At 42.6% G+C, this 25,626-nt stretch overlaps 1 protein-coding gene across 1 annotated transcript in view; it reads right to left on the reverse strand.

Annotated features, from left to right (window-relative positions):
• Positions 1–2,345: 2,345 nt before the first annotated feature.
• Positions 2,346–25,626, reverse strand: part of LOC137502819 (myogenesis-regulating glycosidase-like) — a 50,940-nt gene continuing 27,659 nt past the window's right edge. Inside the window, exons 3-5 of the mRNA XM_068229846.1 lie at positions 22,066–23,483; positions 14,645–14,801; positions 2,346–2,909 (exon numbers count right to left, since the gene is read on the reverse strand). Coding sequence (XP_068085947.1) covers positions 2,716–2,909; positions 14,645–14,801; positions 22,066–23,483 — 1,769 coding nt within the window. The 3' untranslated portion in view covers positions 2,346–2,715. The remainder of the gene's footprint in view (positions 2,910–14,644; positions 14,802–22,065; positions 23,484–25,626) is intronic.

Here is a 25,626-nt window from a genome sequence, read left to right on the forward strand (position 1 = left end):
TGGTCATGAAGATCCCTTCATGCCTCAGTATACTTGTGGACAAAGACGAATAAGTTTGAGTGGTGTCTTTAAAAGTAGGAAAGATCACAATATGAAGATAAGTTGGAATTCAAGAGGACAAATTGGGGCAAATATTCATTTATAGGAAGGGGAGTTAGGGATTGGAATAACTTACCAAGGGGGACGTTCAATAATTTTCCAATTTCTTTGCGATCATTTAAGAAAGAGCTAGGAAAACAACAGATAGGGAATCTGCCACCTGAGCGACTGCCCTAAATGCATAGCAGTAGTGATTGATGACGACCTTGCCTCACACCACTCACTACTCTCCGGCGCCAGTCTGGTGTCTATTAACGGCTTATGGGATTTACTACGTCTATTGTAGCCGGAGTTGCCAAATTTTCTACTGCACTCGACACGAAGAAAGGGTAAAGTCTGAAGAGAGTGTGGAAGAAAGTGGTTTGGCAACCTCTCCACACCAAACAAGGATCACTTAGAACTCGTCAACTCAGCAGGGTGCAGGGTGTGATTGACAGCTGGCTTCCAGCTCTCTTCCAGGAACTGAAGCAGTCATGCTTTGTCCCCAAATATACAAGTTCTACTAGGCAGCAACTTCTATGAAAAAATGAAGAACTAGTCTACTGATGGAAGCTATGGGCCTACCCCTGTACGTGGCGGCAGTAGAATAACACGCACGGTGTCCCCTGCATGTCGTGAAAGGCGACTAAGAGGGGCCCCAGGGGCTCTTAACTTGAGTGTATTTGGGAACCACGAGGTCCTTAGCTGTGTCCTGCCATTGCTACCACTTGTGCCTGGCTCCTCGCTTGCATCTATTTTATCTGACCTCCCTTGGCCAAATCTTGTCCTTTCCCGACCCCGACGGTATTAGGAGTCGAGGCCTAGCGGGACTTTCATTTTCACGCCCTTGATGGCCCTTGTCTTTCTTTGGCCGATACCTTCATTTTTCGAAGTGTCGGATCCGTTTCATTCCCCCTCTCTGAATAGTGTGAATAGAGGATGGTTGCCCAGCTGTACTTCCTCTTAAAACAATGGCCGTGCGATTGGGACCGCGCAGCTTTGAGCTTGCATCAGGGAGATAGCGGGTTCGAACTCCACTTTTGGCAGCTCTGAAGATGGTTTTCCGTGGTTTCCCATTTTAAAGCAAGGAAAATGCGGGGATGTACCGTAAGGCCACGGCCGCTTCCTTCCCTCGCCTAGGCCTTAACTATTGCAGCGTCGCCATAAGACCTATGTATGTCTGTGGGACGTAAAGCAAATTGTGAAAAAAATGTCATTCATTTTCTCACCCTTCGTGCCCTTGTATTTCTTTGGCCGATACCTTCATTTTTCAAAGTGACGGATCCCTTCTATGTTTTCCCTCTGATTAGTGTTAAGGCGACACTCCGGAGATAAAAAAAATATTTTTACCTAATGCATGGAATTTCCCGAAACTTCGTGAGAATGTCACCTACATAAAAGTAGAGATATCACGAACATTTCCTTTATATAAATTAATAGCTTTCCAAAATATTTTTGAAATTTTTAATTCAGTTTTAGTGAAATTTAATTAACATGTTAATGTAAATTCGTAATTAGGTAGATAATATTTCTTTTAAAAGCACTACGTATCGATTTTTCTGTACATAATTTATATAAGAAGATATATCATACTAAAGTTTTTGTAATTTTTAGGTTCTAAAATTTTGGACTTAAAAATCCCTGCTACTTGAATAAATTCTGCAATCAACAATTCCATATGCAGGTTTCTTAATATAGCTGTGATACAAATACCATACAAACTTTGTTACATTTGGTAGATTATTATGGAAGAAAAATGGGATTTAAACGTAAATTTACAATTGACAAACAAAGCATTATTACAGTGAAAAATTGTTTGAATTCAGCGGAATAACTTCGTGACAAGAAAAAACTTAATACTTTCAATTTCAGTCATAAAAATTCACCAAATTGACCAAAATATTGATTTTTATCTCCGGTTACTTAATTCTACTCTTACTTAGAACAATAATTACCGGGCGAGTTGGCCGTGCGCGTAGAGGCGCGCGGCTGTGAGCTTGCATCCGGGAGATAGTAGGTTCGAATCCCACTATCGGCAGCCCTGAAAATGGTTTTCCGTGGTTTCCCATTTTTACACCAGGCAAATGCTGGGGCTGTACCTTAATTAAGGTCACGGCCGCTTCCTTCCAACTCCTAGGCCTTTCCTATCCCATCGTCGCTATAAGACCTATCTGTGTCGGTGCGATGTAAAACCCCTAGCAAAAAGAACAATAATCACCACCAGTGACAGTCTTAATTACAAGAGAAGAGAAATAAACAGCAAAACATGCAAGAAAAATAATTTATTTTTACGTTATTATGACAAATGTAACTTATAGCGAATTCTTTTTAAAGGAAACAGTGTTGAATGAAGTTCCCCATTTTTAAACGAATATTTTCGTTAACTTTTTGCGTAAATCATTTGATATGTATTGCGTGGAAATTATGAAAAAATAGAGAGATTTGGAAAGTTACCTTCAGTCAACGTGTAACTAAGTCATTATTTCATCTTATAAAATTAGAAGCTTCTTTTGAATTAAGACGCCTCTAACAATTTTTTATAATTTTAAAATTAGGGTGTCTAAGGTTAGTCCACTCGATAACACCAAGATAGCTGTGTTTTACAATGAGGTTTTAATATGTTTCACATGAAGATTCTTATTTAACTTTTGTGAAGTAAGGTAGTTCATCGAGAGCAGCAGGGTAATCCCTAAGCCACGTGCGTCCTTCAATGAGAGGCTGGTCTGGTCGGAGTTCGTCCTTCCAGGTTCCTGCTGGTAGGTAGATGTCTCTACTTACAGCGCCTTCCTTAATAACTGGTGCGACGAGAAGATCCTCTCCTAGCAGGAACTCTGGAACAGAAAAACTCTTGTTAGAACAGGTCTTCTAAATGAGGGATCCAAACTCTTCACTGATATTGGGATTTTGATACAGACAAGTAGATGAATATGGTGTACCCTGAGGTGTATGTTAAGTTGGTCTAAGATATGTGTCTACGTCCATCTGCTATGGTGAAAACCATTGCAGGTGTTCCAGATTGTTTCCATGTTGATGTCGGTGTTCATCAGGAGTCGGCACTGATCCCAGAACTGTTCAACATTGTCATCAACTACCTGACGGAGCAGCTGATGACAGACCTGCCGTGGACAATAATTTGGTGAGTCATGTCAGGAGGTTGAGGCGGTATTGGAACGATGGCGACTAATACTGGAGGCAAATGGATTGAGAATAAGTCGAAAGAAAAGATATATGTTTTTCATTTTTGCGCAGCCCGAGCAAGCGGGCTCACACAACACTGACTTCCTTGCTGGAAAACCACTGATGACAAGTTCAAATATCTTGGATCGTCACCACAACTGATGCTAACATCGACGCAGATGTCAAGCACAGCATGAGTGTTGTTTGGATGAAATGGCTGCCTCTTACTGGTGTTCTGTGTGATAAGAGGATGCCAGTCAAATTAAAGGGCAAAGTGTACAAAACCACTGTCCGGCCTGGCGTAATGTTGAGCAAGGCAGAAAAAACATGACCAGCGAACGCATGTCACAGAGATGCGGATGTTGCATTGGTCGACGGGAGTCACTCTGCATGACAAAGAGCGCAATGAACATGTGCGAGGATCTTTCAACGTTGTACCCATCAGCGACAAGATGGAGGAAAAACAGCTCTGCTGGTATGGTCACGTCAGAAGAAGAAATGAACAAGATTTTTAATACAGAAAGTTCTTGCCACCGAAGAGCCGAAGAGAGGAAAAGGGCGTCCTAAGGCAACATGGAAACGAACTGCTGAGGCTGCCTTAAGGATTAGATGTGGTGTAAGAACGTCAGGTATACACTCTCCCAGTCAAATGAGCCGATTTTAAGTGATTTGGGGAGTGCCCGTTTTATGGGTACATAATGTGTAGAGATGAGAAGAATGCAAGAATGAGGAATGTGGCCTGCAAGCACGAACTTCCTGGTCTGCCCAGACAGATCGGCTCTTATCTGCTCTTATCAGCTACACGAACACATTGACTCACACTTCGCAGTTTGCTGGATTACAACTGACAAGAGCGAAGAGCTGCCAGTAGAAGATAATATAAAGTCGCCTGGGTAGAGCGGAGTTGCTATGGTAACCATTTCGTCACTGGCTTTGCTGGTGAAAACCCCTTCGCCCCGTGCCTCCCCGGGCATGTGAATTCTTCTGATCTTCCAACAATACACAGCCAGGAAAGACGATAATAATAATAATAATAATAATAATAATAATAATAATAATAATAATAATAATAATAATAATAATAATGCTATTTGCTTTACGTCCCACTAACTACTCTTTTACGGTTTTCGGAGACGCCAAGGTGCCGGAAGTGTGTCCCACAGGAGTTCTTTTACGTTCCAGTAAATCTACCGACACGAGGCTGGCGTATTTGAGCACCTTCAAATACCACCGGACTGAGCCAGGATCAAACCTGCCACATTGGGGTCAGAAGGCCAGCGCCTCAACCGTGTGAGCCACTCAGCCCGGCAAAAGAAGAATAATAAGAATAAGACGAAGATACAGCTAAGTAGCCATTGCCATATTATCCCATTCTTAAGAACATTTAGCTGAGAATCATGTGCCCATTGACCAGTCATTACCTCTAGCGAGTGAGTGCGCTAACGTTTGTTGACATCTGAAACACAAGCACTGGGGCCAGCACACACACTCTAAATCACTATTAGCAGTCTAGAAATTCAGAATACAGTTCGCATACTTCACTTACATTCAGAAAAATCGTAACAGTTCGATGTTTGTTTGTATGAGTAATGCATATTTAATGTAAGACAATGGTACTTGGAATGCAATATATCTTCATCATTTTAAAGTTATCGTTCATTTTACCTTTCTTAAGGGAACAAGTTCATTGTTTACAAAAAAAAAGACCAGTTAAAACCCTTGCAAGAATGGAAAGTCGTACATTGTACCCGTTTGGCGCCAATTTCTACGAAGGAGCTGTACATTATTTCGATGTTCCGTTCTTATTGTTGAACTCGTGCATGGCAGTCTTCGAACACATTCTGCGAACTTTTCTTTCGGTTTTCATGAAAATATGAGAATGAAAGTGTTGCTTCCGAGAAGCCTTTGATTGCGGGAGGTGCTACGAGAGCTGTAGCGCTAATTGACGATACGTACCTTCCATTATGTTCTGGATGTACTGGGAACATCGCCCACAAGTTTGCATCGAGTTGTAATCCTAAGACGTTATCTAGAACACAACACCTTTCGCACACGACCTGGATGAGGTCTTCCGAGGTCTACGTCGTCCAATGACCAATGATGAGTGAATTTTAACTCTAGAGGTGTTAAGAGATCGCCACGGTACGGCTGCATAGACTAAATGATGTCCAAAGGAGTTACGCAGCGTGAATATTAGTAGGTAGACAATGAGAAGAAGATTAAGAGAGGCAGATCTGTCTTGAAGAAGACTTCTTACTGTTCCCCAGTTTACTTGCCAGTATCGGTTAGCCCATCTTCAGTTTGCTCGAGAATATCAGAATTGGCCAAAGGAGCAATATCCTCCAAGTTCAACCACATCTCTGCAGATGGAAAGGAAAGGTTGTGAAGGACATGTATGGAGCATTAGGCTACCTGTATCTTCTCAGAATGAACACCCTATGGATGATGTTCCGTCATGATATAGGGGGGAGCGGCTCATTTCTCATGCCCAGACTAATCTGGTTTTCATCGGAAACGGGGCACCAAATGGACACCAGTACATAAAGCAGATATTTTTAAACTTGTCACCCCTTTTTCTCCCTATAGTGGAGAAAACATTGTTTTAATGTGCGACAACGCCAGTTCTCAGCGCGTGTCAACATTCCTTTAGGACACAGAAGTAATCACTTCGGCCATCAAGAAGCTCAACCTATCGAGCATGCGTGCGACACCTTGGGCGTCGAGTCCGTCGACTATAGATCTTCATACCCTAACCGAGCTGCGGGCAGTTCTTCTTCAAGCCACAATAATTGCCAGCATGCCGAATAGGTTGTGAGCTGTTATTGCTTTAGAAGGTGGCCTTGTCCTTGCCTTTCCTTGGCCGATACTGTCACTTTTCGAAGTGTCGGATCCCTTCCACCCCCACCCCCGGTTGGTGTTAATAGAGGATGGTTGCAAAGTTCTACTTTCTCTTAAAACAATAATCACCACCACCTCTTAACCACCGTCGTCGGAGGCCTCGGTTTGATTTCCGGAACTGCCGGAGATTTGAAAATGGCAGGAGGGCTGGTGTGTGGTTAAAAATGGTACATGCATCTCACCTCTATTAAGGGTGCGCCTGAAAAAGAGCTGCACCACCTCGATATGAGCATACGAGTTTACTTACTTGATTGATTATAATAATAAGGTAAGGTAAGGGTGTATTCTGCTCGAAGGCAGGTCCGAACCTCCGCAGAGGTGTGCCTGAGCTGGAGTTTACGTGCGGTAGAGTGGCCAGTTCCTTTCCGCACCTCCATTCCCTTACCCCCCACCAACAGCGCGTGGCAATCCATCCAAATCTTGACCACGCCCAATGTTGCTTAACTTCGGACATCATACGGGACCCGGTGTTTCAACACGGCTACGGCTGTTAGCATTATTATACTACTACCACTACTACTACTACTACTACTGGTAGTAGCCTCCGTGTCTCAGGCGGCAGCGTGTCGGCCTCTCACCGCTAGGTTCCGTGGTTCAACCGGTCACTCCATGTGAGGTTTCTGCTGGACAAAGTGGAGGCGGGACAGATTTTTCTCCGGGTACTCCGGTTTACCGTGTCATCTGTCATTCCAGCAACACTCTCCACTATCATTTCATTTCATCTGTCACCCATTAATCATGGCCCCAGAGGAGTGCGACAGGCTTCGGCAGCCGGGACAATTCCTATCCTCGCCGCAAGATCGGGGCTTCATTCATTCCATTCTTGAACCGGTCAATGACTGGAAAACAAGTTGTAGGTTTTCATTCATTTTCAGTCAATAATAATAATAATAATAATAATAATAATAATAATAATAATAATAATAATAATAATAATAATAATAATAATAATAATACCGGGCGAGTTGGCCGTGCGGTTAGGAGCGCGCAGCTGTGAGCTCGCAACTGGGAGATAGTGGGTTTGAACCCACTATGGTTTCCCATTATCACACCAGGCAAATGCTGGGGCTGTACCTTAATTAAGGCCACGGCCGCTTCCTTCCCATTCCTAGGCCTTTCCTGTCCCATCGTCGCCATAAGACTTATCTGTGTCGGTGCGACATAAAGCAACCAGATAATAAATAATAATAATAATAATAATAATAATAATAATAATAATAATAATAATAATAATAATAATAATAATAATAATAATGGCGTGTGGCCTCCGTAGAGGCCTGGTGCAGTTCTTTCGTGTTGACACCGTATGGGCGACCTGCGCGCCTGTGAGGATGGGGCCCTACCTGTGATGAAATCTAAAGCTGAAGACGTCACAAACACCCAGCCCCCGAACCATAGGAATTAACTAATAACAGTTAAAATCCCCGACCCGATCGGGAATCGAACCCGGCACCCCTTGAACCAAAGGTCAGAATGCTAACCCTTTAATCACGGAGCCGAACATTGGTTTTTTTTTTTTTTTTTTTTTTTTTCTTTTTTTGGCATTCGGGTCGAAGCCCACTCAGCCAGTGAATTATGAATGGAAGGGAGTTTTATAGGAACTTATGTTTTAATTTATTTGTTGCTCGGAGACAGGAGAGATGGATTCATCTTCTCATCATAATGCCTATGAGGACATCCAGTGGTACGCGTGACTAGGCCGTGGATCAGAAGAAGGTAGGAGTGTTGTAGTACTATAGGGTAAGTTCGATGCTAGGCGAAGGACTTAGATTCGCAGTCCAATGTCAGAAAGAAATGCATATAACTCAAAGTAAGCAGATTGATCACTTTTGTGGAGAATTGACGAAAGAATAGGGGGTAATTGGTATCCTAATGTCAATAAATTTTGAAGTAGGCAAGTAGTGCGTACAAAGTGGTGTGGACATCCAAAGAATATATGATTAAGATCGGCAACTGTATCAGCTGAACATGAACAGAAGGGAGATTGTAGTACTTGGATTTTGTGCAGATGCTGAGGGAAACAACCATGATGAAACTTCATTCTTGCGATTGCTCTGATGAATTGACGCGAATAGGGACGCTGATGGTGCCAAAGAACGTTTGGAATATCTGGATGGATAGTGGCATAGTGTTTTCCGCGTTGTTGGGAGGTATCATGCCACTCGTTGTTCCACGCCGTCAATTGCCGTCGACGAAGCAAGGAGGTGTAATCCGATGCTGGAACTGTCGTGTAAGTCTGTTGGCCTTCAGTGGCAGCAGATCGTGCTGCTTTGTCTGCTAGCTCATTGCCTGGGATTCCTACATGGGCTTTTACCCACACAAATGAAACTTTCTTCCCCTGTGTCTCAAGTCGATGTACCTGTGCAATAATCTCGTGTACGAGAATCAAGGATGATGTCCGTGAGTTAATGGTTTGTAGACTCTGCAGTGCTGATCTAGAATCAGACAACACCACAATCAACCGCTCAGGAAGATTTGCAGCGTATTCGAGGGCCCCCAAAATGGCTGTAAGCTCAGCCGTAAATATAGATGCTGTCGGAGGTAGCTTGAACTTACCACAACTGCCGGATTGAACATCGATATAGGCGCTACCCACTGTATTACAGTCCTTTGATCCATCTGTGTAGATGTGTCGGGCGTGTGGCCATTCTGCCAGATAACGTTTCAGGCTGACATCGTTACAGTTCACAGTGATCTCAAATGATGTTTCTAGTCGAATATCCAGTTTCTTAATAGTAGTTTCAAAAGAACAGTTAAAACTGGGATGGGTATCTGTAGTGCTTATAATACGCCTGCAACCACTGAGATTGGTAAATTCATCCACTAGGATCGGTTGACGTTTCTTTCTCCAGTAGCGTGAAGTCAGTACTAGGGTAGTCAGCTTGGATATCTTGTGAAGTATTGGAGACTCCCTGTATTGAAAAAGTTTGAAAATATATTTCCCCGCTAGATATTGCCTTCGTAGATGAAGAGGAGGTTCGAGTGTTTCAAGTAGCAGAGCATTTGTAGGTGTAGTCTGCATTGCTCCTATGCAGAGTCTAAGGGCCTTATACTGACATTTGTCTAGTTTAGTTAACAATGTTTTGGAAGCCGTAGCAAAGCATCCACTTCCATAATCCAGGAGAGGTCGAATCAAACTTCTGTACAGTTGCAGCGCAATTTTCGGGTCACAGCCCCACCAAGAGCCGCTAATGGCTCGTAAGATATTGACTGAAATATCACACTTACGGAGCACATGATGAATATGTGGAGACCATGTCAATTTGTGATCGATGAGAAGTCCTAGATAAGGCACCACCACCTTGTAGGGAAATAAGTAGGAACCCAGATGAATCGTGTCCAGTGGGGGTCTCGAATGTCGAGTGTAGATAGAGACTGCTGATTTTCCTGCAGATATCGTTAATCCATGGTTATGAAGCCAAGGAGTGAAAGTCCTCATGGCAACCGTCATATGTTCTTGACACTTGTCCAAGGATTCAGCTTCTGTATAAATGCAAATATCATCAGCATACTGAAGAACTTGAATCTCAGGAGAAAATATAGATGTGAGGTCTGCTGTGTATATGTTAAAAAGCAACGGAGACAAGATAGAGCCTTGTGGAAGACCTTGGGATGTCATTCGAGGACCAATTGTCGTGCCATTGTGAAACATGATGAGATGTCTATCTTGTAGAAGGCAACTGAGGTTCCCAATAAAGTCCTCTGGGAGATGTAGGAAGCGTAATTTGTCTTCTAAGACGGGAATAAGCACGCTGTCATACGCAGAAGACAGATCAGTGTACAATGCCACAACGTAATTGTTATTGCTCAGACCAAGTTGGATGTCTGTAATTAGATGTACAAGTGTATCTATTGTACCTTTCCCACGTCGAAAACCCATTTGTTGAGGTGGTAGCAGCTTGTGATGTTCTACCCACCATTCTAATCGATGCTTAATCATCCTTTCCATAGTCTTGTACAAGCAGGATATCAAGGACAGTGAGCGATAGGATGAAGACAGTCGTGGATTTTTCCCATTCTTCAATAATGGTACCAGACGAATAAGTTTAAATGACGGAGGATGCACTCTTTGAAACCACATCCTGTTCATCAGCTTAAGTAGTTTCTTATGTCCATCACTAGACATGTTGAGTAACATTGGGTAATGGATGTTATCTGGGCCTGGGGAAGTAATATTACTAGTTTTCAAGGCTTTAATAAGTTCTTTAAATTCAAATGGACGAAGTAGTGGATGGAAATTATCTTCATGGCCATTGCGTGGTAAATAACCTATATGAGCTGAAGGAGGGGCCATTTTTCTCAGGATGTCCTCTTTTATTGGTATCGTACATGTAGATGTAAACTGAGGGCAGTTCTGTGAGTTTCGGAAACGACGAATATTCCGCCACATCGTAGCAGGAGAGATAGATGAGTTGAGAGAAGTACAATATTGGCGCCAACCTTGACGCTTTTTAAGCTTGAATAAGCGTTTTGCTTTCGCTTGAGTTTGTTGTACGGTGAGGAAATTAGCTTCAGAAGCATCCTGTTTATAATGATGGAGTGCCACACGCCTGTCATGCAACGCAGCTTGACATTCGCTATCCCACCAGGGAGTTGGAGGTCGTTTGCTGTATGCATATGGTCTGTTTTGTGGAATTGTAAGGCAGGCTGCTCGATTAATGGAATCGCAGAATGTTTCGTAGTCTCTGACAATGTCATTCGTTTCGTAGTATTCTTCCAGGATGAGATCTATTGCCTCCTTGTAACTTGCCCAGTCAGCTTGTCGAATTTTCCAACGATATGTTGGGTAGATGGTATGAGGAATGGTTGATGTATTAGTCGATGTTAATAATATTGGAAAGTGGTCAGATCCTAGAGTGTCCTGTAGAACCTGCCAGGAGAAGTCGAGTGCTATTGAAGGAGATGCAAAAGTAACATCTACTGCCGAAGGAGCTTGATTAGGTCGGGAAATACGGGTAGGGGACCCATCATTCAGTAGCACTAAGTTTTCTTCTTCAGCTACACCCATGAGTTGTATTCCATGTGAGTCAGTAGAAGAACTTCCCCAATTCAAGTGATGTGAGTTGAAGTCTCCGAAGATAAGTACAGGCTGTGAAAGTTGGGAAAAGAGTCGACGCAGTTCGTGTACAGATACCAGTTGGTTAGGTGATCGGTATACGGAAACAATAGTTAACGGTGAACCCCTGTAGTTAACCTTGATGGCACATGTTTCCAATTTCGATCCTCGAAGATTAAGAGTTACTTGATCATAAATGATGTTCTTCTGGAGGAGAATTCCAACCCCTCCATAACCATCACCACGATCACTTCTTATAAAATTGTAGCCTGGAAGCTGAAAGGGGGTAGTATCCTTCAGCCAGGTCTCACTAACTACACACATTGAAACGGAGTAATCTCGCAGTAGAGTCTGAAGGCTAAGTTTATGCGCTCGTATTGAGTGACAGTTCCACTGTATTATTTTATTCAGTTGATGTGCGGTATCCATGGTTATTCTGATTTAAAAGTGATGAAATAACGTCACGTATATGAGAGGGATCAATTTCCGAGGAGGCCGTGTTTTTAAGCGTCAAAATAAACTGGACAATGTTTTCAAGCAGTGGAGTTGTAGGTAGAGCCTGTGGTGTTGTTTGAGGCTGTTGACTTGGTTGAACTTGTTGTGTAGGGTATATAGGTCCAGTGGAGTTGGCAGGGGAACGCTGTCCATTGTAGTATGTTTTCCACTGGTTGTGAACTGGAACTCTAGACTTTGGGGTGGAAGAACGTTTGGGTGTAAAACGAGAGGACACCTTAGAGGTACTAGGGAAAGAAGAGTTGGAAAGGTTATTGGTGGGAAGTGGCCCACGTGCAGGGAAAGGAAGGGGTGGAAATTCCTTGTGATAAGATGTACTTGCTGGAGGAGTGTTATTTTGCATCACAGTGTTAGCATATGTGCTTGTAGATTCCATTTCGAGTGCTTGCTCAATGGTGATATTTAAATGGGCCATATTATATTTAATCCTACGCTGTCGTTCGTATTCTGGACAGGATCGATCATCTGCACGATGAGGGCCAGAGCAGTAAATACATTTAGGCGGATCTGGAGTAAGGCAATCTGCAGTGATGTGACTGTCGCCGCAGCATGCACAGCGTGCTTTGCTACGACACTGTTTATTTACGTGGCCGTATTTAAGACATTGGTAGCAAAGGGTTACATTCTGGACGTAAGGTTCTACACCACACCGAGTGTTAAATATATACACGTAAGGAGGTAAAGTGCGACCTTCAAATACAACACGCAACAGTTGCCGAGGCACTAGTACAGTCTGTCCGTCTCGTACAAGTTTACGGTGAAAGCGATGTACTTCTAATATTTTCTTATCTGACTGAATTTCTGAAAGTAATTCTTCCTCCGAGAAGGACGTATCTACTGCACGAATAAGACCTGTCTTCACCGTTAGATGCCTTGGTATATAAAGACTGAGTGAGGGGGATTTTAACTGAGCAAGCCTGTTTGCACAGGTAGCGGAAGAAAGTTCTATTTGAACCCTATTACGTCCCTTTGTAGTAATGTTCATTATAGAAGTACGCATGTCTGGAATTAAGGCCCTAATACACTTTCCCACGGACATTGGATGTAACCGGCCGATATGTTTAGTTACCGCACCTGCCTCATCGGGTTTATGTTCAGCATACACTATGAACGGACCTTCATCATCTAACTTATAGAGGTATGACTCATGCTGAGCGCTGCTTCGTACCTGTTGACTTGGAGCAAGCTGGCTAGCTGTATGCTGGGACGTATTCAACTGCACAGGCTGCACAGATGGGGCTGGCGGAATTGGGCAGCTAGTTCGATGTTCATGAGAATTTTCACTGGCACTTATTGACACTGATAGCTTCTTCACACTTAGGCCCTCTTCATTCCAGTAATCAGGACGCTCGTCCGGGAGACCACGTTTACGTAGTGTAGATATTTGAGAAGGTATTTGGTCTACATCACTTAACGGTCCGTCTGAATAGCACAAGTTTAATGCGGTACCTATAGCTGAGCTAAGTGAATTATGGTTAGATAGAGTACCTAGGCCACCGTCTGATGATTCCTCCATCCTCACTAAGTCCCCACTCACAGGTAACACTAATCCCTTATGTGCACGTGTCTATATAATACTATTATTCAGTACAGTCACACAGTTCTGTAAACACGGGCACGAGGTGATAGCGAGCTCTAGAAAGCAAAGCGAGCACAGCACAACCGTGTCTAGATGTTAAGGATGTTGGTTGATTGATTGAACCGGACTTTTTATTCCAATTGTCTTGTGACCATTTGCCAATATTGTTGAGGTCCTTTTGAAATCTCTCACAATCCTGCATCTTCTCTAGGTAGCCTATTTACTAGTCCATACAATAAAAGATCATCTAAGTTCTATTTTCTAGAAATTTAGCCACCCATTCAACCACTCTTAGTCTAGTCCAGCAGCGCTTATTTTCGACAGTTCCCATGATCTACCCTATCAAAAACTTTGGATAAGTTAATAGCGATGCATTCCATTTGACCTCCTCAATCTAAAATATATTTCATATCTTTCTAGAACTTTGCAAGTTGATCACCCTGTGGGTTGGGACAGTAGAATAACACCCAAGGTAACCCCTGCCTGTCGTAAGAGGTGACCAAATGTGGCCCTACGGCTCTCAACATTTTAGTATGGCTTGGTGACCACGGGGCCCTCGGCCCAGTCCTGGCATGCTTTCCCTTACATGTGCCAGGCTCCTCACTTTCATTCCCCTGTGGGTGGGGACAGTAGAATAACACCCACGGTATCCCCTGACTTTCGTACGAGGCGACTAAAAGGGGCCACTGATGCTATGAACTTGGGAGAGTTGGTTGGCGACCACGGGGATCTTAGCTGAGTTCTGGCATTCTTTCAAGTTACTTGTGCCAGGCTGATCATTTTTTACTATCCTATCCAACCTCCCTGGGTCAGTTCTGCTTTTCCGATCCGACGGTATTAGAGCATTCGAAGCCTAGGGAGTCTTTCATTTTCACGCTCTTCGTGGCCCCTGCCTTTCTTTGGTAAATAAATTTTTTACGAAGTATGGGGCCCCTTCCATTTTTTTCTCTCTGATTAGTGTTAGTATAGGATAGTTGCCTAGTTGTACTTCCTATTTAAACAATAATCACCACCACCGCCACCCTTGCAAGTTGAGCCTCGCAGAATACGAATTGCTCTCTATCAAACCAGTTGGTAATTTCGCAAACGTGTATGCTTTCTCAGAGATGACATGCAACATATTTCAAGATGAATGATCTCTTATTAAGTACTTTATGTTTATCACACTTTCCCTTGTATACGGGGGCTACTCTAGCAACTCTGTATGTATTTGGTACAGTTCCTTCATTCAAATAGTAATCAAATAAATATTATAGATAATATTTCCGAAATAAAATAACCCGTCAGAAATTTTAAGATTTTTAACAATTTATTGTTAGATTCCTCTAAGGAAGTGTTCTTACCATCATCTATTCCTTGAGCTTCAGTATCCTCTGGATCTATCCACCAGACTGGAGGGTTAACTGGTGAGCCATCCTCAACAGATTTCTGCATCACTGCGATAATCTTATCGGTATAGTTGGCATGAAGCTCGGAGAATTTCTTGCTTATCTGTATCGTCTGAAAATAAGATGACGTGGAACATACAGTAAGTGTAAATTTCAAGTTCCTAAAATGTTTGAACATCTTTATTTAAAATATGAGCATAAACATAACACGTTAGAAGAAAATAATTTAAGACGAGGAATGAACTCAGAATGCGATGAAAATTATATTTAATTTAAAATGGTTTTCTTTGAGCCATGGGGAACTAATGTGTAGTGCTCCGATATTCAGGAAATGTCTGTTTTTGGCTATTTGTTGGAATGAAGCAGAAACTCGACGTTTCTGAGCATTTAAGATATCACTACCATTTCTGGTGACGACATGGGCAGTGCTCTTATATAAGTGCTTAGAAACATGTATAATACCTACCGCATGGCTGAATGCCTTACAGAGGAAAAGGGAATGTAAACAAATCTGAATCGTATAGAGGAATAGCGCTGAAGCAGCCTTCTAATTACTCACAAGATTATTGACACATAGACTGAATATTTCAATAGACCCGTTGCTCCCGGACGAACAGTTTGGTTTCAAAGCCGGGAGATCGACTTTGCTGGCAGCCCAGAATCTCATACAAGACCTCCATAATGTGATTGACAAAAAAGGTGGAAAAATGTACATGATTTTAATTGATTACTCAAATGCCTTCGACAGAGACAGGGATTTGTTGTTTCAGCGTTACGAAATGTTGTAAATGTAGGATACATGTGACCTCAGAAACGGTGTCTTACTGTATTACAGTAGGTAATGTCAGATGGAAGCCGCCTCTGTGGTGTAGTGGTTAGCGTGATTAGTTGCCACCCCCGGAGGCCCGGGTTCGATTCCCGGCTCTGCCACGAAATTTGAAAAGTGGTACGAGGGCTGGAACGGGGTCCACTCAGCCTCGGGAGGTCAACTGAGTAGAGGTGGGTTCGATTCCCACCTCAGCCATCCTGGAAGTGGTTTTTCGTGGTTTCCCACTTCTCGTCCAGGCGAATGCCGGGATGGTACCTTCCCTCTTCCTTGCCTATCCCTTCCAATCTTCCCATCCCTCCACAAGGCCCCTGTTCAGCATAGCAGGTGAGGCCGCCTGGGCGAGGTACTGGTCATTCTCCCCAGTTGTATCCCCCGACCAAGAGTCTGAAGCTCCAGGCGGTAGAGGTGGGAAGCTGAAGGGTAAACAGATGATGATGATGATGAATGTCAGATGGAAATTAACAAATAAAAATGCGCCTCAACCCAGGATCGAACCATGACCTCCTGCATGCCAACCAAAAACTCTACCCACTGCACCAACTGTACAGCACGACGAGAACCTGCTGACAGCGGTAGTTACCCTACATATGGTTACAGTGTTGCCAGATTGCTACTCTTCAGCGTCCGTTTTCTACCGGATATACTCGCAAGACGAAAATTTGTAAGAGACATTTTTTTATTACTGGCATGTGATGAGCCGCGCTGCGAATTACGCTTCACCCTGTATATTAGCGAAACTCAGTACTTAAGTTCAAAATAAAAGAAGGAAGAAATCTGCCATTTTTAAACAAATCTAGCATACAGGGGTTGTAGGGTGCGGGATAGGGGGCTTAATTAGGTTTTTACAGCAACAAGGGTAAACTACTGCACATACAAAGCCTGTATTGAAGTTCAAGGCTAACTGGGAGAAAAGAGACAACACATAATTTTTACAGGCTCGGGGGTGGGGAATGCAGTTACTTGCATTTAACAAATTTGCCTAGGCAGCCCCGGGTAACAAATGTGCTTGTGAATATTGGTAACAATGTGGCTAAAATAAAATGCTCTCAAGAAACGAAAGCTAAACGCTTAAATAACAAAACCAAGCACAGAAAAAAATTACAGCGAATTTCTGTGTCAGTACAAGTCATGTCGTGATGTATCGCTGCACACTACAGCATCAACATTTTCAGTAACAACTGCTATACAGTAGAAGAATATTAGAAACACAAAATAAATAAATAAATAAATAAATAAATAAATAAATAAATAAATAAATAACGTCTCTTCAACACTGAATAGCTGCCGGCGATTCACAGCGTAACGGATTACGAGTTACATGTACTAGAGCGACACAGAAGGAAAATGAAGGAAGGCACCAAAGCGATGGCTGTTCCCACCATTGTGCTTCCTCCCTACGAATGTATTATTAAATAGAGAATGTTACGTGGTTATTTTAATAACTCACAGGCAAAAACATGCCTCATCCATTTTCTTTCATAATACAATATAAAGTACATTATAATATTCCTTAATCACGATGAATTATGGGTGTCTAAGAGGGCGGGGGGTGTGTTCACTCCTTGTAAGTCCATAAGAGCAATACTGTTTTCTTATGAGTAGGCTAGAGTAGGAAGTATATTATCCGAAAATCAAGTACAATCGACGATAACCTCGGTAGATCAAAATGGATCTGCCAGACCAACGGGGTACTACAAGGCGACCCGCTAAGCCCACTACTTTTCAGTGTCTTCACACATGATGTGACAAAGGAGATAAAAGTGCACACCCAGAAAGTAATGCATATACGCGAACGATATGGCACAGCTTCGGATAGCAAAGATAAACTACAGACTGCAATGGTCTTGATTACTGAGTGGGTTGAGGAAAATAAAATGGTTCTGAATACAAACAAGACAGAGCTGGTAATCTTCAGAAAGGGAAGAAAATTAGCAGACAGCGACTTCATCTTATGTAAAGGACAAGGACTTAAAAATCAATAACCTCTGCAAGTACCTAGGGATCACTATTCAGACAACGGGACCAACTTTCTCGATCCATCCGACGGACAGAATTAAAGGGGCCGTGAGATCCATCAAATATCTTCCGCACTTGTCATTAGAGACAAGTATAAATATATTCGAGGTGAAAGTGCTGCCGATAACCACATATGGTATAGAACTAATATGGGAGTACCTCTTGAAAAGGCAACTACAAGAACTCGAAAACCTGGAGCCACGGTTACTCAAACGTGTTTTGAACGTTTCTAAATAGATGCTATCCAGACTGGTCTTGCGAAGGAGACATTCCTAGTAGAAGACATAAGACTCCAGTTCCTCCTGCCACCTACAGAAAGCTATAAGGAACTGCTACTGGACCTCCATACGAATATAGCTACAATATGGGACTTCAACACAACAGATGCAATGATAAATCGAGATTGGACACGAGCACGATATGACTTACGTCATACGGTCACCAGGTTCGCCATGCAAGGCTTACCCTAACCCTCAATACATTCTGTACTTAACAGGTTGCTAAGCGACTAACACTTTCATTATTATTCTGATATATGTGATTTTATCCTTAGGAATGCCATTGCATGCAGCCATGTTTGATTACTACCTGTCAAACCAGAGAGAATACACTTCCTTTAATCACGGAAGAATACCATTCCTTGTTAAATGCTCTTTGATTCTCTAACCTTCCCCAGCTTTCAAATATATTCAACAGATGGCAGAGCATTCCTAACAACTTACATGCTCCTAAGAGAAAAAACGTCTAAGTACAAACAGACCCCATCATGACATTATCTGGGAACACGTATCGAAGGATAACCTAGCCACACTAGAAAGAGTGAAGGCCGTGTACCTTAAAGTTATCTGCCTGATAAAAAACGCTCCTTCGAGACTAACGCATGAGCTCACAAGAGAATCGTTCTATATAGAAGAACTGCGATTAAAATATCATTTCCTTCTATGACACAATATCAAGCTTTACATTAAGAACTGCAAAGTAAAAAAAAAAAGTGAATATATGGATAGATTTTTACCAAACAGGCGACATATACGAACTGCGGCATACCATAACGCAATTATTATTAAATGTACACAAAACCATTGAAAAGGACAGGCAAATCAACATGAGTACGACAGGGATATCGAAACGACTTATCTGACCTATTTATAACGGGTCCTCTAGTGTTATGTAAACTTAGGTCCACAAACACTTTTTTTTTTTGTGTGTTAGAACTCATTGCCGACAAATCTACATGGTGCATTAATCACGAGGAAAAACACACAAGAACAAAACGTACCAGCATACCACTTGACTAACCTTATATGAATTAAAAAAAAAACTTGGCAGGTTCGATCCTAGCTCAGTCTGGTGGTAGTTTGAAGGTGCTCAAATACGTCATCCTCGTGTCAGTAGAGTTACTGGCAAGTAAATACAATTCCCGTGGGACTAGATTCCGTCACCTTGGCGTCTCCGAAAACCGTAAGAGTAGTTAGTGGCACAAGTTGGTGGTTATCCGTGACTGGGATAGAGGATTTTTATTAGTTGTTTTATTAATTGATTAATTAATTGAATTGAGTAACTAATTTATAAATTCATCCATTCAAGTCATTCATGAAACTCTCTGCCAGGTTGGTGGTTATCCATGACTGGGAGAGAGGATTTTTCTTAGTTCGTTTGTTAATTGATTAATTTATTGAATTGAGTAACTAATTAATTCATTCAAGTCATTCATGAAACTCTGTCCCAGGTTAGTGGTTATCCGTGACTGGAATAGAGGATTTTCTTAGTTGTTTAATTAATTAATTAATTAATTAATTCAAGTCATTCATGAAACTCTCTCCCAAGTTGGTGGTTATCTGTGACTGGGACAGAGGATTTTCTTATTCTTTTATTAATTGATTAATTGATTGAACTGAGTAATTAATTAATTCATTCAAATCATTCATGAAACTCTTTCCCAGGTTGGTGGTTATCCGTGACTGGGAGAGAGGATTTTTCATAGTTTTTAATTAATTCATTCATTCAAGTCATTCATGAAACTCTCTCCCAAGTTGGTGGTTATCCGTGACTGTGACAGAGGATTTTCTTATTCTTTTATTAATTGATTAATTCATTGAACTGAGTAATTAATTAATTCATTCAAATCGTTCATGGCACTTTCCCAGGTTGGTGGTTATCCGTGACTGGGAGAGAGGATTTTTCATAGTTTTTTATTAATAGTATTTAATTAATTCATTAATTAATTCATTCATTCAAGTCATTCATGAAACTCTCTCCCAAGTTGGTGGTTATCCGTAACTGGAATAGAGGATTTATCTTAGTTGTTTAATTAATTAATTAATTCAAGTCATTCAGATGGATGTTGTAATTGTAGGATTACGTTAAATTATGTGTAACAATACATGCAATAAATCATAGAATCATAGTTAGTAGGACGTAAAGCAAATAACATTATTATTATTATTATTATTATTATTATTATTATTATTGATTGATTGTTCAAAATGCCTTCATTTATCACTGATACATGTATCAACATGTCGTCGCATTGAATACCGAATACGCTGATGCATCGCTGGAGTATTCCGTGTGGTTTCACATCCATCTCCAATGTGGGCAGGAAGACTGTCTGTATCTTACACAACGGTTCGATATACAAGAGCTTTCAAATAAAAGTCTAGTGGGTTCAGGTACAGAAAGCTTGGAGGCCAGAGAACCTCAGTAAAAGATGCAGAGAGTCTTCGTGACCGTATTTGTGGAAGTCTTCGAAACAGTACGCAGTACTTGAGTACGTCTAGGATTCATTGCGACGCCGGGGTCAATGCTAACGGAGGGCATTTTGATAATTTCATGAAAGGATGAGTTACATGTGCTGAGCAGTCATACTAGCCGGTTCTACTCCACCAATATAGCGGCGCAAAGTTGCCAACCTAAGGCAAAATAATACTTTCGCTGCCAACCTGACGGAAAGGAATATTCCGCATCACGGGAATAAACACGAACAGAATTCGGTAGCCAACCGTCAATCTAATCAGCATCCATAAATCAATACAGGAAAGGGCAACCCTGTGCACAACTAAGCATCATCCATAAGCAGGGAAGGGCATCCAACTATACAACTTGGTACTGTTAATGCACCCAAACAGAGAAGGGCAATCAGCCGTAATAAATTCCACGAACTCCATAAGGGTAGGACAGCCCTTTGTAAAAGTAGATCTCAGAGGAGGGCAATCCGCCGTAAAACTACACTTCACCCTCCTTAGAATCGTAGCACGTTTACCAGTAGGAGAGGGTAGGGGAGGGTGCAGGGAGGGGGCTCAGAACGAGGACGGGATGGGACTGTCGCCATATAATGAATTAGAACGCACACAGCATTAATGCCCCAACGTGCCACTAGATGTCAGCATCGTTGCTATCATAGAAGGGAAAATTTATTTCCATGCGGAAGAATTTTCTTCCCGTAAGGTTGGCAGCGAGATAAATTTTTTGCCGTCAGGTTGACAGCGCGGCGTCGCCATCTTGGCCTCCATACTGGTGGAGTAGAACCGGCCAGGTATGACTAGTGTGGTGTGCTGGGGCGTTCCGTTCCTGTGTGTTTCGCACGATTAATGATCTATATTATAGAGTAGTAGAAAATTAGTTCTAACGCGGAAATTAAGCGTTCGGAATCTTGTGCCAAACAAAAATATTTTCTTCCTCTCCGTGTGAGGAATGTGCCTTGAAAGTTTGGTCAAGCTTTTTGTTATGAGAGGAAGGTATAGAACAAGTAAGTGCTTTCAAATATCTGGGAAGCAAAATAATGGAAGGCAGGAGATGCAGACAGAAGGTAGAAACTGGTATCGCATTTGCCAAGGAGGCATTTAATAAGAAGAGGAGGCGGCTTCTTTCTGGGTGCATAGACAGGGACCTGAGGAAGAAAATGGCGAATTGCTTTATATGGAGCGGGGCTTATACGGAGCTGAGACATGGACACTGAGGGAAGACGACTGGAAGCATGTGAGGTGTGAATTTCGAGGAGGATAAAGGGATAAAATCGGTAGAGAAAGTGAGAAATTAGGAGGTGCTTGGAAGTGTCGGGGGTAGAGAGAGAGAGAGAGAGAGAGAAATATTAAAGGTAAACAGGAAGAGGAAACACAATATGAGAAGAGATTGTTTACTGATGGATGCTATGGAAGGAACGGTGATTGGAAGAAGACGCAGAAGATACCAGATGGTTGATAATATAAGGATAGATTCCAATTAGCAGAAAACGAAGAGGGTAGCAGGCAATAATATTGCACGGAGAGTTGGCATGAACTAGGGCATAATACTAATGAAGACCATGATGATTGTTCAACCCTGTATATTGTTTTACATTTCAGTTAAAAGATGTATGTGTATTCAAGGGTGGGGAGTGAAAACCATGCACACTCCTGGAAATGAATCTGCAGTATGAAGTGGGGGGGGGGGGGAGAATAATTATTAACATTATCGGGAAGATTAAGGCAGGAATCACGTAAGACAAGTTTAGGTCTATTTCTTACCTCTCAAAGTAAAATGAAGTACTCACCTCTTCATCGAAATCCCAGGGAACGTAGGAGAACTGAATGGAAGGCATGAAGACGTTGGCTTCTAACCAGCGAATGAAGAGTTCTTTGGTCACTACGTCAGATCCGTATCCGTTTCCTCCCACCATATCAGGAAGCACGATGGTGTACCCCACCATGTTCATCTGAAGTAGTGTGGTGATGAGAGTTGGCAAGCCATTCTTGAAGTCCCACCTACTGTCCTTGTCCAGCATCCGTACGAAGTTTGGTAAATGTTGAGTGCGTTGTCCAACTCGCACCTCGATCATCGAGCCGAAGAACTGCGACACAGTCTCCACGTACTTGGTGGTAAAAGTTCCTGGTTGCAATGAAAGAGGACCAGATAGAACCGGCAACTGTGGTAGCCAACTAGTTTCTCCAGCGTCGAACTTGAAGGAATCAATGTCGGCCAGTATCTGTAATTTCGTTAAGCGGTGTAGCCACCATCTGGCTGCTTCAGGCTTGGTAAAGTCAATGATTGCACCTTTACCATTCCACCACGTAGATTCTGCATTCCCTGTCGTATTTAGAACTAAATATCCGTTCTCCAGAGCCTCTGAATAGTACGGTTCGCAATCCACGTTTATGAAGGGGTGAATCCAGAGAGTTACACGGAAACCTTTCGATTTAAGGAGGCTAGTGAGTGCTTGAATATCAGGGAATTTCTTGGTATCAAAAGTAAGACTACCATAACATGTTTCCCAGAGATCATCTATTTCCAACTGACTGTTTTGAAAACCATATTTTACTATTTGGTTGGCGAAGTCTGTAACTATCTCCTCATTGATATTAGCCTTATATTGAGCCCAGGTGGACCAGATTGGGTAACGAATCATCCGCTCATCAGGTATTCCTGTTGGTTTACCAAGGAACCTCTTGATCGCATCTTCATGGGCAAGTCTAGGGTTCTCATCGCTACAGAATGTATATTCCAATGTTGTATTCTCTCTCTCTTTGGAGTAAGGAGCGTCGTTCTTGGCTATCAGACAAAACTGGCCGTTATCTGCATTATTCTGGTCAATAAAGAGAGGAGTGTCTGGACTAACATAGAAGTACTCCCCAGATGAAGTCAGCCAGTAAGGTTCGGCAATTCCTTGATTGTCTTGCTGCTTCGTGACGTAGGAGTAATCGGTGAAAGTTTCTTTCTCCGTAGGCCAATACTGCTGCATCTGTTCTGGACCACCGTACCAGTGCCCTGTCAGATTATGGCAGTCCTTGATAATCAAATCTGAACCCGGACCAGTCGACTTTATTTTAACGCAGTTTGTTCCAAGTGTCTTCACGCTTATGCTGACATCTCCCCAGCGTCGACAATATATATCACCGTCATCTTCCGAGCCACAGTTTACTCCCTCACCTTTTATGTCAACTCCAAGTTTCCCAGAGAATTTCACTGAACCATCTGCAAAAAGCGAAATAAGAAACACCTTGGTAAGTTATGTGATAATTATGTGAATGCGAAGTTACAGCTGGTAGGAAAGGGTTATTCTGCCCGAAGGCAGGTCCGAACCTCCGCAGAGATGTTCCTGAGCCGGAGTTTACGTGCGGTAGTGTGGCCAGTTCCTTTCCGCTCCTCCATTCCCTTACCCCCCACCAACAGCACGTGGCAACCCATCCAACTCCTGACCACGCCCAATGTTACTTAACTTCGGAGATCTCCCGGGATCCAGTGTTTCAACACGGCTACGGCCGTTGGCAAGTTACATCAAGTTAAGCACTAATTATTTGTACAAACCTTCGATAATTTCAATTGATAATGGAAGCGATAAATGGAAGAAGTACGGGGATTTGAATTTGTGATTGCCTCAGTAAGACGTCTTTCTTTGTATTCCAAATGTAAATATACTACAGGAGATGGTTTGGTCCTTCCTGTCAATATACAGGGTGACCGACGGGAATCTGACCTTTTTTTGGCATGGCTAGTACTCTCTTGGTAGGAGTGGGGAGCGGAATTGTTAAGCAGGACACTCGCCATGCGTTGCCGTTTCAGTAGCTATGGAGCAGTTGTCGGTTGAACATCGCATGTTTCCGTACGACGCATTTGTGCTGAATGGAGTCACCGCGGCTCTCACACGCTCGATGTTTTCTGGTGTTCTTGCTGTCTTAGTCGGACCTGGTGGCGTCTTTTCAACAATAGATCCTGTTGTCCGTACATTATTAACCCAACTGAGAATCGTGTTGCGGCTGGAACGGCACCACGACGCACACGAAAAAGTCGCTGCACTGTTATAACAGACCCGCAGTGGCGGCTCGTGAGAAAATTTTCAGGGTGTTCACAACAACATTTTTGTTCATGTCTCAAATCAGCAAAAAAGTAACTTAGGTACAAGAATCATTTCACTAACAGTTCCTTGTACGGTTCCTTCTTCACAAATAATTTGGTAGAACCCCTGTAACCGTGGATACATTTTATACGAGACTAATTTCTTAGTGTAGAACTAAAGTAAAATGCACAATAACTTTATTACACTGCGAATATTGAAGGATGCGAGCACTATTCTTGGTTTTTAAACAGCACGAACTTCACCTGGCTGTTAGTGTAGAACCAAACAAAACCCCACGGCCTACCAAGAGAGTGCTGCTCAGCCCGGTGGTCTGCAGATTACGAGGTGTCGTGCGGTTAGCACGACGAATCCTCTCGGCCGTTATTCTTGGCTTTTTTGACCGCCATCTCACCGTCAGATAGCTCCTCAATTGTAGTGGACCTCGAACCAGCCCTCAGATCCAGGTTAAAATCCCTGACCTGGCCGGGAATCGAACCCGGGGCCTCCGGGTAAGAGGCAGGCACGCTACCCCTGCACCACGGGGCCGGCAGAGTTCTACTGTGTCATATGTTAATTATTCTCGTCTTGGAAATTATAGACAATACTACCATAGGGAATTCAATACTCGCGTTTTTGTGTGCATGAGAATTTTCATGTTTATTTATTTTTGCACTCAAATGAGCAAGGTCTGTCCACCCAGCTGAATTCCATTCACTTCTTTCTTTCTTGAATAATAAACAGGGCAAACAAAAAAGCGCGTTCCTAGATCTACACCCACAGAGCCACTTGCGTGTTTCGTACACTTCTCTGTTAAACTTACGCCTATACTCGCGTTTGTCAGTTTTTGTAAATTTTTCGATAATCAAATTTGGTCTGTTCGGTCCAAGCCTTTTAAATTCTAACTTATCCTGATAGGTTAATATTTCACTGGTTAAAATTACCTGAACCGAATTCATTTCCTCTTTTACAAAGAATACCATGGTCACAAACCATACAAACACAGAAGCAGTACAGAACACTGAAATTCATTTCACTTGAAAATATTTTCCGGTCACAAGGTAAAGCAAACTTCTTCCCGCGATTACAAACACCTGTTCACAACGAGCTAGAAAATGCCTATTCAGAATTAGGTTACTAGCGAAATCTGCCGGTAATGTAATGCAATAGTAGTTCCTGGGAGGCTGTGGCTAACCGTAGTAGGGGAGGTGGCGGACCCTTGTGGTCAACTGTAATACTGCCACTAGGCTGAGGGTGTTATAGACGACAAGGCACGTACCTTAG

Source organism: Anabrus simplex, chromosome 12, assembly GCF_040414725.1.
Source record: "Anabrus simplex isolate iqAnaSimp1 chromosome 12, ASM4041472v1, whole genome shotgun sequence".
Classification (NCBI taxonomy): domain Eukaryota; kingdom Metazoa; phylum Arthropoda; class Insecta; order Orthoptera; family Tettigoniidae; genus Anabrus; species Anabrus simplex.